Source organism: Cherax quadricarinatus, chromosome 39 (genome assembly GCF_038502225.1).
Source record: "Cherax quadricarinatus isolate ZL_2023a chromosome 39, ASM3850222v1, whole genome shotgun sequence".
Taxonomy (NCBI): domain Eukaryota; kingdom Metazoa; phylum Arthropoda; class Malacostraca; order Decapoda; family Parastacidae; genus Cherax; species Cherax quadricarinatus.
The window spans coordinates 14,318,150-14,333,649 of record NC_091330.1 but is presented as its reverse complement, the minus strand read 5'-3'; the positions used below and the strand labels follow the sequence as shown (position 1 = coordinate 14,333,649).

Genomic DNA, 15,500 nt, shown 5'->3' with positions numbered 1-15,500 from the left:
AGGGAAGGCATCTGGCCATTCCTCCTCCTCCTCCACCCACAAACACGTGGAGAAGCTCACACTGGACGCAGAAATCACCACAAAACTCACCTCTGGCTTGCTGAAACAGCTGTGCTGAGCTGAACAACAACAGCAACATACAAGTGACGCTGAACACGTGACTTGAGAAACAGCGTGGGACACTGTAGCGTGGAGTCACTGGGACGCCACGTACAATTCTCGAAGAAATTCGGCAAATTTCGGCTGGATCCTGCTAGTACCTGTGTCTGGATGCTCAAAAGTGCAGACACGACATCAGGATAACTCGTTGAGAGACGGATGCTTCTTGTGTAGGGTGATGAAGTGAAGATGACTTCATACCTCTTCCTCCTTCTCTCCAGGCAAACACAACTGCTGCGGAGCACCGCTGTCACCATTTATAATGGGCTTGTTTAGTAGCTGTAGCGGGTTGTGAATGATATACTTCTTCGGAGGCTTCTTACTTTATTGATAACTAGTGTTGGGTTACACAGGCTTGTGTGTTTGTGCCCATGGCCCGGGCAGGGCCATGCCCACGAGAGAGAGCTGGGAGTACTTGTGTCTTGATGCCAGGCCGCTGTGTGAGTGAGAGCGAGGCAAGTCTGGGCATACTGAAGTGGCAAGGCCTATAGGTGGCAGCACCAGCATGGCACGAAATATGAACTAAGCTTTCAGACAGCATGGGCTGTCTGTGCAGACAGTACAGGCTGTCTACACAATGCCTGCACTTTAAACGAGGGGTCTGGGATATTGACAGTTTGGAGGGCCTTCTAGACTGTCGTATCTGAGCGCCTTTGCAAAGACAGTGATTATGTATGAGTGAGGTGAAAGTGTTGATTGATGATGAAAGTATTTTCTTTTTGGGGATTCTCTTTCTTTTTAGGTCACCTTGCCTCGGTGGGAGACGGCCGACTTGTTAAAAAAAAAAACGTCGGAGGTTAATTGTTCTCATCATGTACTGTGTAATGTGTAACCATTTTGTAACAAAAAATGTAGATTTCAACGTGGAATAGGATTACAGCCTCTCCTCACTTAACAACGGAGTTCCGTTCCTAAGACCACGTCGGTAAACGAATTCATCGCTAAATGAGGAGCCTACTGTAATGATAGTGAGTTTGTGTCAACCATTTTTTATATTGTTTTAATGTTACCTTTGCACCATATATTACATTTCTGCTAATGTTTAAATGTTTATAGAGCATTGTTCAGTATATTGTAATAAACACAGTTGAGGAAATCAGCTCTAGTATACATTATATAGATATGTATACTGGTCAGAGAGCCCATCGTAAGTCCAAGTCGTCGGTAAACGAGTACGTCGCTAAGTGAGGAGAGGCTGTATTATATACAGATATACAGTATTTATGGGAAAATGCTAAACCCATAGGGCCCATCAAGGGAGGTTCCTTGATGCTGGTAAGAGGGTCTTGATTTAAGAAATTTAATCTGTGCTCTAGTTCCCTGAATTGAGCCTGAATGCCTTCTCCCCCACAGGTGCTGTATAATCCTTATGGGTTTAGTGCTCCCCATGATCATAATGATAAATCTGTAGAAGTCATACAACATCTCACGAATGAGGTAAAGAGAATCAATTCGAGGAAGTGGAGGACACCTCCAGTTTCTTAGCTTAACCCTTTGAGGGTCGACAGGCCCTCTCCGAAACTCGTTCTCAGGGTCGGCCAAATTTCAAAAAAAAAAAAAAATTATTTTTTCTTATGAAAAAATAGAGTTTTTTTTTCTAAACATTATAGGCTAAACAAAAAAATTTTAACGTCAATACTTACCGAGATATGGAGGCGTGAAATTTGCCAAAATTGAACAACATATGGTAACATCGCCAACTGCCGTCACCTGGTATTTTTCTATTTACTTTTTTATGTACTATTTTCAATTATTTTTTAATTTTTCTTTTTCTGAGTAACTTTTATGGCCTCTGAGGCCAACATGATCAGTATTTTGTAAGTTATTTCTTTTTCAATACTACACAATAAGGGCGTAAACACTGTTGTCATTATTTTGTTTACAGAAAATATTTACACAAACGATATGAAATGTTGTTTATTACTATTTTTCTATATTTTATATACACATATACAGTCACAGGGAATGTTTCTAGAAGTTCTGAAGGCTGTGGAACTCTTTGAAACATGGTGTCATGCACAGTGGAGTTTTGCACTCCTCACACATAAAACGAGTGTCTCTGCGTTGTTGTGTGCGTTTTTTTGTATGTGCACAGACGTAACACCTCTTCTGAGCCTTTTTCTTCAAAGCAGTAGCAGGCAGTTTTACCAGGAAGTGATCACCATGCTTCAGACGAGCAGGTAGTTGTTGATAATTTGGTGGGCGGTCAATTGCAGGTGCTGTTCCTTGGTACTTGAATACTATTTGTCTGATGACAGACAAACAGAATTCGCCGTACTGTGGTTTGTTTCTGGTGCTCATCTTATACATATTATAAGCATTGAGCATGGAAATGTCCAGAAGATGGAAAAACAGTTTGATGTACCACTTATAACTCTTGCGAACACAATCAGCAAACCCAATCTGCATGTCACATTTGTCCACTGAATGCATGTTGAAGGTGTAATCAATCACAGCTGCAGGTTTTAGAATGGGTTCATTTCTCTCTCTATGCTGCCTGCCACTGTCTGCCATTTCATTAGGGTGAATTGATGACAGTGTGACATCTCGTTTGTCATGCCACCAAAATGCCATGATGTCATTGGCAGCAAACGCCTGCACCTCACCTCTACGAGTGCCAGCGTCAAACCTGGGCATATGCTTTCGATTTGCACGCACTGTGCCACACACATCTGTCATGTTCACTCGCAAAAAATCACTGAGTGAGGGGCTTGTGTACCAGTTATCTGTATATAATATATGCCCCTTACCAAGGTATGGTTCTATCATTGTTCGAACCACATCACCTGAGATGCCCAATAACTTCCTGGTATTTTGCAATGTATAACTTCCAGTGTACACAATAATATCCAATACCAGACCACTGTAACAATCACAAAGCACAAACAACTTTATACCAAAGCGTTTCCTCTTGCTTGGTATGTACTGCTTGAAAGAGAGTCTTCCTTTGAACAAAATCAAAGACTCGTCAATTACAAGCTTCCTGAAGGGATAAAAATGCATACTGAATTTCTGTTTCAGATACACAAACACATTCCTAATCTTATATAACCTGTCAGTTCTGTCAGGCCTGGTTTTATCTGAGAAGTGAAGCATACGTAACATTAGCACAAATCGATTCACTGGCATTATATCACTGAAACCTGGTGTTGCAATCAGGGGGTCTGTTGACCAGTATGATTTCACTTTGTGCTTATACACATGTGGCATAAGCATTATTGTGGCAAAGAAAAGATACATCTCAGCCACAGTTGCCTCCTTCCACTGGTGTAGACGTGATTTTGGTGAAAGTAATGTGTTTGCCATGGTGTACTCGTAGTATGTGTTGCTTTCCATGACAATACTTTTCATCAGTGGTTCGTCAAAGAATAACTCGAAACATTCCAGTTCAGTGGCATTGTTCCCAAGTGCACAAGATGGCCGTATTCCACTTTGGCTGTCATCAAACTGGTGGGGATTTGGAACAAAATTGACAGCTTCCTGCCAATCCCAGGTGCGGTCTGCTGGTGGGTACTGGACAATGACAGGTGGTTGTGGTTGTGGAGGTTGTGGTTGTGGAGGCTGGTGTGGTGGGTGAGTGGGGGATGGTGGCCTTTGTTCTAGATCAGCTGAGGCAGCGGCGTGGGTGGCAGTATGGCCCACTGCTGGTGCCTCACCGCCGGCACCACTACCACCACGCACATTTTCCATCCCAATTGCAACAGTATCTTCGTCATTTTCACTGTCTGTTCCTGTTGTACAGCCACGGGATGTACTCCGAGATACACTCCTTCCCCTTGGTATAACATATGGCACACTACCAGAGCGCATATATCGTCGTATATACTGATGCTTCACTGGGGAATATTGCACTTCACTATCACTACTGGAACTAGTTTGAAGAGCTTGTAGTTCATATTCACTATCACTATCATCACCCATGCTCTCATCTGAGTCTGGGATTTGGGAAAATAGAAGTTTCCTCTTGGGTTCTGGAACAACTGAACGTGAACACGAGGGCCCAGCACCAGAGGTGGAAGGCTGAGGGTCGTCTGGGTTTTCTTCACTATTACCGATATTATGGTCATTAGTTTCCGTCAAAACCTCACTAAAACCACGAAACTCATCTTCACTGGCACTTCCATCACTATTAGAACTGTCACTGGGGAACAAAAGTGTCCCAATTCGCCGAGGAGTGAGGAGCTTCTTACCGCGAGGCATGGTGGACATTGTTTACTAAGAGGGCATTCCACAATGCACCACTGGGTCCCAGATTTTTTTTCTACCGCGCACACCGACCACGCAGACCCATTCTCTCACACCTAGGCCTACCAGCCTTTTCGCGCGAGATTTGAGGCCGCTAGAATTTATGCGTACTAGTACGTCAAAAACCCCTACGCGTAAGACGTACTAGTACGACCAAAACCCTCAAAGGGTTAAGAGAGCTTCACCAGCATCAAGACACCCTTCTTAAGGGTCTGGAACAGGAAGCTGGTTGTTTTTGGGTGCCACTGTTTTAAGATTTTTGGATTGTACTTTGTTTCTCTATTTTACATTGCTAAATGCCACAAATTCAAAACTATTAAATATGTAATTTTGATTGAAATATATTTATACATTAAAGCACAAATATCCTAGTGCAGTGTTCTGTAAGGCATGACTCACTGATCAACAATTTTGAAACAAAGTTTATTGGTGCCCTGTGGTGGTAAAACAATTCTCAGTGCATTGTGTTAAGTGTATTTATTTCTAAGTAATTCAAACAAATTGTAATAAATAGCTTGATAAAATTTAGTTTATATCTAGCCTCCAGTCAGCTAATATTTGGTATACCTTTGAAGAGTTTCGAGTTTCACTACTCTCGGAGCCCGGCCATGGGCCAGGTTCGTCTGGTGCTTGCCTGGTTAACCAGGCTGTTGCTGCTGGAGGCCCGCTGCCACACATATCCATTATAGCCTGGTTGATCTGGCACCTGGTGAAGATACTTGTTCAGTTTCCTTTTGAAGGCTCCTATACTTGTTCCAGTCGTGTTTCCGATATCTTCTGGTAAGATGTTGAATAGTCGGGATTACGAACTTGGTTGTGAAATATAACTAGCAGTTCCTTAAGGAACTTAATACAGTACATACATACAGTAAAGGACACAATTTCCTCTTCATAATATTTGGCTTATAGTATTTTATTCGAGGCAGGACTTAAAATCTATTTCATTTAATCACTGGCAAGTGCTAAACTCATAGGTGTTATATACTTAAAATCTATAAATGCAGTTTTTATCTATGGTGTATATATTTTTCATTCATTTCAGGACTGGTGCAAATACCATTAGTCTCAAGTTATTATGAAACGAGTAGGTTAAAGTTGAATACTATATGAACAAAACTGCTATTTGGTTTTTCCTTTTAATTATAAGCAGTTATAAATATGTAAAAAGAAAATCTGTCCTATGTAGTCTTGTAATAAAGGTGTCAAGTTTATGTATAATAAATAATGGCTATGATTATTAGTGGTCAGTAAGGAGCTACAAAAGTTAATGCAATATGACTCATATGGTTTTTCTGGACATTTGTAATTATGTAACTTTTTATGCATATTATAATGGTGGTTCGGACATGTAGAGAGAATGGAGCGAAACAGAATGACTTCAAGAGTGTATCAGTCTGTAGTGGAAGGAAGGCGGGGTAGGGGTCGGCCTAGGAAGGGTTGGAGGGAGGGGGTAAAGGAGGTTTTGTGTGCGAGGGGCTTGGACTTCCAGCAGGCATGCGTGAGCGTGTTTGATAGGAGTGAATGGAGACAAATGTTTTTTAATACTTGACGTGCTGTTGGAGTGTGAGCAAAGTAACATTTATGAAGGGATTCAGGGAAACCGGCAGGCCGGACTCGAGTCCTGGAGATGGGAAGTACAGTGCCTGCACTCTGAAGGAGGGGTGTTAATGTTGCAGTTTAAAAACTGTAGTGTAAAGCACCCTTCTGGCAAGACAGTGATGGAGTGAATGATGGTGAAAGTTTTTCTTTTTCGGGCCACCCTGCCTTGGTGGGAATCGGCCAGTGTGATAATAAAAAAAAAAATAATATAATGGTTGGGCTTCACTCGTGTGTTGTTTGATGCAAATAAAGTCTCTATTTAAATACTATTGTAATACAATTTTTCATATACACATATTAATAATGGTAAAGTAATGCAAATAATTATATTCATGAGGAAATGTTAATCCTGTAAGGGATCTTGCAGCACCTGGGTTAAATTGCAATTTTTATACAGTGCATCATATACAGTGGACCCCCGCATAACGATCACCTCCGAATGCGACCAATTATGTAAGTGTATTTATGTAAGTGCGTTTGTACGTGTATGTTTGGGGGTCTGAAATGGACTAATCTACTTCACAATATTCCTTATGGGAACAAATTCGGTCAGTACTGGCACCTGAACATACTTCTGGAGTGAAAAAATATCGTTAACCGGGGGTCCACTGTACTAATGTTTTCCTATAGTTTTGCAAAACTTTTCTTAAGTAGCCACTGACAACCATCTATTACCACCTGCTGCAATAGTTGGGAGTAGCCAGGAAGTTTGTCATATTATAATCAAAAGGAAGAGTTGCTGCTTGACTCCCTCATACCCTGGAGCTATAACTACACCCCAGGATGTGCAGTATAATCAAACTTCTATATTTTAGTAGGTAGCATCCATGGAACATGTAGTTTTGTTTAGGTTCCTCTCTAAGGGTTGACTATGCCCATGTACAGCTCTTGATCCAAAAAAAATTGGAGTTTAACTCCCTTTCCTTGGATCAAACACTTGTCTCCCACCCACAAAGGTACTGTATGACCTCCATGAAATTAAGAAAATGCCTTGATGATGGTAAAAGGGGTCTTAATGAAAGAATGGGATTATTATTATTATTATAATCAAGGGGAAGCGCTAAACCCGGAGGATTATACAGCGCCTGGGGGGGGGGTGTGGAAGGCATTCAGGCTTAATTCGGGGAACTGGAGCACAGATCCAATTTCCTAAATCAAGAGCCCCTCACCAACATCAAGGAACCTTCCTTGAGGGGAAAGAATGGGAACTACTGTCCCCTTCATTGTATCATATGTTACTGCCTCCCATTCCTCAGCCACTGTATAGCCCCTATGGGTTTAGCATTTCCTCCATTACCTACTCAAGCTCACATATGTGATTTTGGCTTATCTTTGCCAATTCTTATTGAGTACACATCGAACAGGTTTGCATGATATATCCTGTAAACTCGGAAAAGAGAGAAAAAAAAAATCCCCCCTCAAAGAAGGATCCTTGATCAAAAGGAATTGAACTTGACCTATCCTTCCCTGGATTATATTTAGGTAAAACACTAAACCTACAGGGATTATGCAGGACTCAGAGAATGGGGACAATCAGGTCCAATCTAAGGGAGTGGAGTACAAGCCCAAATCTTTGGTTCAAGAGCATTTTATCAGTATCTAGGAAGCTCCTGGATTCAACCTGACTACATTCTATTTCCACAGGCTCATGTGACTTCTATACTAAAATAAACTATCAATTAAGACAATAACAGGAAAATCAAACTCAATACTTTGTATATTTTTATTTTTACTTAAACTATTAATGTGCAATTAAGACGATACATTAGAAAGAAGTATGTGGTACAGTGTGCATAACAATAAAGCCTAGCTAAGAAATCTACCAAGCTGAATGAATATAATCTGGAAAATGAATCCAAGCAAATATATAAAAAAAAAAATGAAATATGATTATACTATCAAAAAACAAAGTACAAATCAAATACTTTAGCATTAGATAATAAGGATGCTGCACAAAATACAGCATACCTCAGCCCCACAAGAGTTAACAATATCAGTGGCAATTCATGTGCAAATAATTACACATTAGTTTATATAGGTATCACTTCAATGAGCTTTTGTGAACTGCATGCCTTTTGAAATTTATCAGAAAAAAAAGTGAATGTATGAGTTATTACATCACTCCTTTTAATAAACACACAACCCAAAAACATACTGAATGTGATTTTGGCCAATGACCATATATATAACTACATGGATACTAATACAAATATAAGACTCTGTGGTAATGATTCATGTATAATATTGTTTGTTTTGCAAGTGGACAAAGAAAATTTGAAGATACCAACGACAATATCCTAGAAATTTAGGGGCTGAAAGTTAAATTTGGTTTCAGCTTGTTTCGATTTCATTCAAGAGCCATTAAGCTGCACCAACTGACTGCTTTTGTTTAATAAGCTCCCTCAAGTTATTTTGGCTTTCTGCCATGCTGCGTTCAAGGTATTCTTTATTCGCCTGAAAAAAAATTAAAATATAAAAGGGGAATTAATAAAAAGTAACAATAAAATGAACAAAATATAGCATAACCTTTGCAGTATTCTAAATCAGAATTAGTAATAGGTATGCTGCCCATTATTTTGCCTTAAAAACCATTATTTTGCACACAAAATTTCCATAAAACAATTACAAACCTCTCATTCAATAGGCTGAGTAAAAGAAGTGTTATCAATAAATTCCACAGCAACTTTAAATAAAATTAGCACTTGTAACACTGTCTTAGATAATCAAATTGATACAAGTGGAAAAATAATAGAATAAAGTATGTAATCATTAAATTAATCAATGTACACGTACGGTAATATGATTGCAAAATTACTTAAAAATATCCAAATCTGGCACAAAGAATAACCTACCGTCTAATATGGACCATGAGATACACAGGCATGAAATAATAGTCTCAAAGAGCCAGATACAACCACCAAATGGAATATCAGGCCATCTTATCCACATCTCAACTCCAGCTAACTTTAGGCACATTAAATATAAATACAATACTGGCTGTTCACTATAAGCTATATCAAAGAGGTGAATTATGATATAAAAAGAAATAAGTATGGAATTCGGAAAAATATAGAAAATATGACAATTTATATTTACAAGATGGTCCACCTCATTTTCTGAGGTGGACCATCAAATTGTGGTGAGTCAATGGCAATGTTATAAGGGCTGCTGGAAATACAATATCTAAAATTTGATGATTAACTCTGCTTAAAATTTTGTACTTTATATATAGGCCTACAGGGTAACCTTATACAATAGACATCCATCCAAGCCTAGATTTGATGCATTAGTTAATATTTTACACAAATGGTTTAAAGAGGACCTGAATGTATGCACTGCAGTGGCAATACAACTGTGAAAAAACAAGCAGTACATGCCATATAAAAATCACTAAACTATTATTCTGATCATCATATATTTTATATATGAGATAACCAAATTCCACAAATATATCAAAGAAGCTTTAGCAAAAATTTGCCAATAAAAAAAAATCAGTAATGAATGACCCCCCCCCCTTAAAGTAAATTTAAATCTGGAAATCTCATTTGACCTGGAATTACACCTACTGAATTATATGAAATATTTCATTAGTAATACTGCACTTTAACTTAAAAACAAAAATAGTGGAAACTTACCTGCAAATTAGTAATTTTGTCATTGCATTTTGAAACTTTGGCTTTCAGGTTTTCACGTACCATAGGAATATCTGTCAAAAGGAATATACGCCCCACACTTTCATACACTCTAGTGTTTTCACCAAGACTCTGAAAAGTAATTTAATATTCAGTGATAACACAACAGGTACATTATTACTGTTCTTATACAAAAGAAAATTATGTACATATTTAATTTACAGATTTTGATACCAGTGTAAAAAACATAGTTCTAGGTGATAATATAATACAGTACAGTACATACTATACATGGAAGAGAAGTGCCAGTGTTCTTAACTAAATTATTCCTTAGCTCACCTGTATTTCCTTATCTGTAAGTTGAGCATGGACAATCTGCTTCTTAAGACTCTCCACCTGAACATCAGCAATGCGAAGTTTCTGGTTAGTCTCCTGCATTTTGCCTTGTAGCTCCATAAAGGCCTAAAGATAAACAAAATGCAACAGATGAACAGTTTTATTTAGGTAGTAGGTTGGTAGATGGCAACAACCCAGGGAGATACTACTGTCCTGCCAAGTGAGTGGAAAATGGAAGCCTGTAATTGTTTTACATGACTGTAGAATTGCTGGTGTCTTTGTTCTGTCTCATAAACATGCAAGCTTTCAGGTACATCTTCCTACTTCTACTTACACTTAGATCACACTACACATACATGTACAAGCATATATATATACACCTCTCTGGGTTTTCTTCTATTTTCTTACTAGTTCTTGTTCTTGTTTATTTCCTCTTATCACCATGGGGAAGTGGAACAGAATTCTTCCTCTGTAAGCCATGCATGTCATAAGAGGTGACTAATATGCCAGGAGCAAGGGGCTAGTAACCCCTTCTCTTGTACACATTACTAAAGTTAAAAAGACAAACTTTTGTTTTTCTTTTTGGGCCACCCTGTCTCGGTGGGATACGGCCAGTTTGTTGAAAGATGAAGAAGAATAGTTTATCTGTAAATTAGTGTTTTCTTCATAAAAAATTTCTGAAATAAAATGTTAAAATAAAAATGTAGACTTAAAAGCTACTTGACACAAAACAGTTATATTCTGAATCCTTAATTCCACCATAAAAAAAAGAGTTCTCAAATTAAATAAATTTAGTAAACAAATTTGTACATTTTGCCCAGATCAGGATTTTGTTTTTTTACTACCTGGAGTCTACCTGGAAGGTATTCCGAGGATCAACACCCCCGCAGCCTGATCCGTGACAAGGTCTCCCAGTGAATCAAGGCCTGATCAACAATAACTTTCCTGACTAACTTTTTTTGGACTATATATTTTCAAATAAATTTCTCTACATTATCTGTTAAACCTTTTTAATTAATTTTATAACTACAACTGTAAAATGTCATTGCAAAAATCTTGTATGTACACAGCAGTGTATGACTGAAGATCATTTGACTGATCAATGATGTTCCCAAGTTGTTGATCAGTCAACAGTTGAATAAATTTCCCTACTGGTGAAAAATTCTCCATACAAATTCCCTAAATTAAATCATATTGATTAACTCATGGTTATACAGCATTTTAACCAGTCACTGAACCTACTGCCTAGATTACTCAAGGCTGGTGATTTCTCCAAACACCTTTTAATTTCCTTTTATTTTTTTTAAATTACCAGTACATATATACAAAAGCACTACCTGGAGTTTACCTGGAGGGTATTCCAGGGATCAACGCCCCCACAGCCTGGGCTACGACCAAGCCTCCTGGTGGATCAGGGCCTGATTAACCAGGCTGTTACTGCTGGTCGTACGTAGTTGGACTATGTGCAACCAGCAGTATGAACCACAGCCCGGCTGATCCGGCACCGACTTTAAATATCTGTCCAGCTCCCTCTTAAAGGCAGCCAGGGGCCTACTGGTAATTCTCTTTATGCATGGTGGGAGGCTGCTGAACAGTCTTGGGCACCGGACACTTATGGTGTTTTCTCTTAGTGTACCAATGGCGCCCCTACTATTCATTGGGGGTATTTTGCATCGCTTGCCCAGTCTTTTACTTTCGTAGGGAGTGATTTCTGTGTGCAGATTCAGGACTATTCCTTCCAGGATTTTCCAAGTCTAGATTATGATACATCAAGTACAAGTCAAGTGCTTCCGAGCATTCCCAGTAGTTGAGGTATTTGACAGAACTTGTGTGTGTGTAGTATTATTATTATTATAATCAAAAAGAAGCGCTAAGCCACAAGGGCTATACAGCTGTGTGTGTAGTAAAGGTTCTCTGTACACTCTAGATCTGCAATTTCACCTGTTTGAAAGGAGATGTTAATGTACAGCAATATTCCAGCCAAAAGACAAGAAGTGATTTGAAAAGGATCATCACTGGCTTGGCATCTCTTGTTTTGAATGCTCTCATTACCCATCCTATCATTTTCTTTGCACTTGTGATCATGGCACTGTTGTGATCCTTGAAAGTGAGATCCTCAGACATTACCACTCCCAGGCCAGGTCCTTCACATTATTTTTCCGTTCTATTGTATTATCAGAGTTTATAGTATACTCAGCTCTAGTTATTATCTCCTTCAGTTTTCCATAACAGAGATGCAATTTGTCTTCATTGAACATCACGTTGTTTTCCGTTCCCCCATTGGAAAACTTGTTTTATATCTTCTTGGAGGTTAACCATGCCCTCAATAGATGACAGTCTTTGCAGATCCTAGTATTGTCTGCAAAGGATGACACAGTGCTGTGGATTACATCTCTGTCTATGTTTGATATAAGGATGAGGAACAGGATGGGGGAGAGTACTGTGCCTTGTCGAACAGAGCTTTTCACTATGGCAGCTTCCGATTTAGCTCTATTGACCACTACTCTTTGTGTTCGAGTGGCTACAAAGTTGAAGATCCATCTCCCCATTTTGCCAGTTATTCCTTTAGCACGTATTTTGTGCGCTATTATGCCATGATTGCACTTGTCAAAGGCTTTTGCAAAGTCTGTGTATATTACATCTGCATTGTTTTTTTCTTCCAGTGCATCCAAGACCATATCATAGTGATCCAGTAGTTGCGGGAGGCAAAAGTGACCTCCTCTGAATCCATGTTGCCCTGTTTGTGCAATTTTTGGTAACACAAGTGGTTTGCAATCGTGCTTCTTAGCATTCTTTCAAAGATTTTTATGATGTGAAATGTTAGAGCTATTGGTCTATTGTTCTTAGCTAATGCTCTGTTGCCACCTTTATGGAATAGGGCTATATCCGTTGTTTTTAGTGACTGGAATTTCACCCATGTCTAAGCTCCTTCTCCATAGTATACTTAGGGCATGTGAAAGGGGTTTCTTGCAGTTCTTAATGAACACAGAGTTCCAAGAGTCTGGGCCTGGGGCTGAGCGCATGGGAATGTTGTCAATGGCTTTCTCAAAGTTTATCAGAGTTAGGGTAATGTCAGAAATCTGGCATACACTGATGGAGTTTTGAGGTTCATTCATGAAAAAATCATTTCGATTGTTAATCTTTAGACTGATTTATGGCTCACTAAACACAAGAGTTGTATTGGGATTTCAGTATCTCACTCATTTCTTTGTTGTCATCTGTGTAAGTCCCATCTTTTCTGAGCAAAGGCCCGATACTCGATGTGGTATTTGCTTTGTTTTTGGCATGCAACAAGAAATATTTTGAATTTCTTTCAATTTCATTAATCGCTTTTAGCTCCTGTCTCTCCTGGGTCCTGTAAGAGTCCTTTAACTAACCCCCATTATAAGCCATTCAGCACAGAGATTAAGGGAGGCTCAATCCTCTGTCTGCTAATTGCTACACTGCGGTTGGACTTTCCCTCCTTAATTTGCTTGAAATTGCCGAGTGATTATTTTGTAACAGTCTAACTGAAAGAGACGAGATCTTTCTTTGTAAGTTAACACGAGTCGTGTAGCTCATTCCCTTACCAGACAGCACAAGTTGCTTCCCCCCTTTTTTTAGCATGCATGCTGATATTTTACAACAGACGATAGTGCGAATAGCCTGGTGCTTTTTGCCATCGGCCACTGGCTTCTTGAAGTCCACAGTTATGTCTTTAGATTCTCAGCCTAACCCTTCTAGGGAGGTGCCTCAATGCTGGTGAGGGTCTTAATTCAAGGAACTGGATTAGTTCTTTCTTTCCTTGGATTGAACTTATTTGTCTCCAATTTCCTGAGGTGCTGAATGACCCCTACAAGTTTAGAACATCCTCCTGAATATAATAATCTCAGTATAGACTCTCCAAGATACAGAAAGCACCTACACTAGTGTTATATTTTGCATTTCGTTTAAGTATAGTATTACAAAGGGATGCATTTTTTCATATTCAACTCAAGGACCCCAATGGACTCTTTTTGGGGTTTCCTAGATAATTTACGCTATGCATGACAACTGTATTTATGTGTACCTGTGGCCTGGTAGGCAACACTCTTGCCTCACACATTGAGTGTCCGTGGTTCAATCCCCGGCCAGGTGGAAACACTGGGCGTGTTTCCTGACACCTGCTGTCCCCGTTCACCTAAGGTACGTAGGTGTTAGTCAACTGGTGTGGGTCGCATCCTGGGGCAAGACTGAAGGACCCATGGAAATAAGAGACATTCCTGAATGACACACTGACTTTCTTGGGTATTATTATTATAATCAAGGGGGAAGCGCTAAACCCGGAGGATTATACAGCACCTGGGGGGGGGGATGTGGAAGGCATTCAGGCTTAATTCGGGGAACTGGAGCACAGATCCAATTCCCTAAATCAAGAGTACCTCACCAACATCAAGGAACCTTCCTTGAGGGGCTTTCTTGGGTAATATTGTGTGGCTAACCCCCTCCCCTCCCCGGGTTCCCAATCCCAACAAAATCTTAATTTAAAGCAACATAATTTTTCGACTGGTATAAGGGTTAATGCCGTGACTTAAGATCCAGTTTACTTGCGTCTTTCAATAACCTATCTGTGGTTGTAGGGGTCGAGTCTCAGCTCCTGGCCCCCAATTCCTGATGTGGCTGCCTAAGCCTCATTATTGTAAGTTTATTTAATCAAAGGTACACATAAGTACAATTATCATAGGGTAAATTACCTAGGATAACCTAAAAAAAAAGTCAATAAAATATTTCCACTGTGGTGTTTGTATAATGGATCTACAGCAACACCAGTGATCTCATCGAGGCTTTCAAGTCGTCGATCAGTCATTACTCTCCGACATTTTCCTACTGACAATGAGTTCACTGACAAATGAGTTTACTTGTTACTTATCACCAAAATAAACTAGTAATCACGGCGAACACTTCTGAAACAGGTTTTAATACCTGTCCTCTTGCATTTACCTTCGTTTACCAGTGCTTGTTATTAATAACACTTACCTGGCACATTACCAATGATAACTAACCTTTTTTAATTCTTGATCTGGCTCTCCTTTCGACATTTTGGAGGTAAAATGTTGCGAATTTTTGAGTATACCAACCAGGAGTCAAATCAACCTCACTGTTGCCAGAACTCTACGAGACCTTCACCAGTCCCTCCTGCTCATAATTCTAATTATATTATCAATTTTTTCATGCTTATTATTGCTATAAACTAATTTCCTGAAAATTTTATGACAAGTGACTATTGTGTGTTAGTTTTTATTCCAGTGTATAAAAAATGTATGTGAACAAGGCTTATTATAGACAGCAGGTAGCATGGCATCACTGCTATCAGCATGGCGATGACTTATTTGGATGGTTTATCAATAATTTTAGGGGATTACTTTTGTAAGACATTCATAACCTCAGGCTTTATATATATATATATATATATATATATATATATATATATATATATATATATATATATATATATATATATATATATATATATATATATATATATATATATATATATATATATATATATAT

At 39.0% G+C, this 15,500-nt stretch overlaps 1 protein-coding gene across 1 annotated transcript; it reads right to left on the bottom strand.

Moving 5' to 3' along the window:
• Positions 1-7,714: 7,714 nt before the first annotated feature.
• On the bottom strand, positions 7,715-15,148 carry Pfdn1 (prefoldin 1). The gene is made up of 4 exons (XM_053787571.2): positions 14,993-15,148; positions 9,975-10,097; positions 9,639-9,767; positions 7,715-8,457 (listed from the first exon to the last, which is right to left on the bottom strand). Exons 1-4 carry the CDS (start codon positions 15,026-15,028, stop codon positions 8,365-8,367), a joined length of 381 nt encoding a protein of 126 aa, XP_053643546.2. The 5' UTR covers positions 15,029-15,148; the 3' UTR covers positions 7,715-8,364.
• Positions 15,149-15,500: the final 352 nt, after the last annotated feature.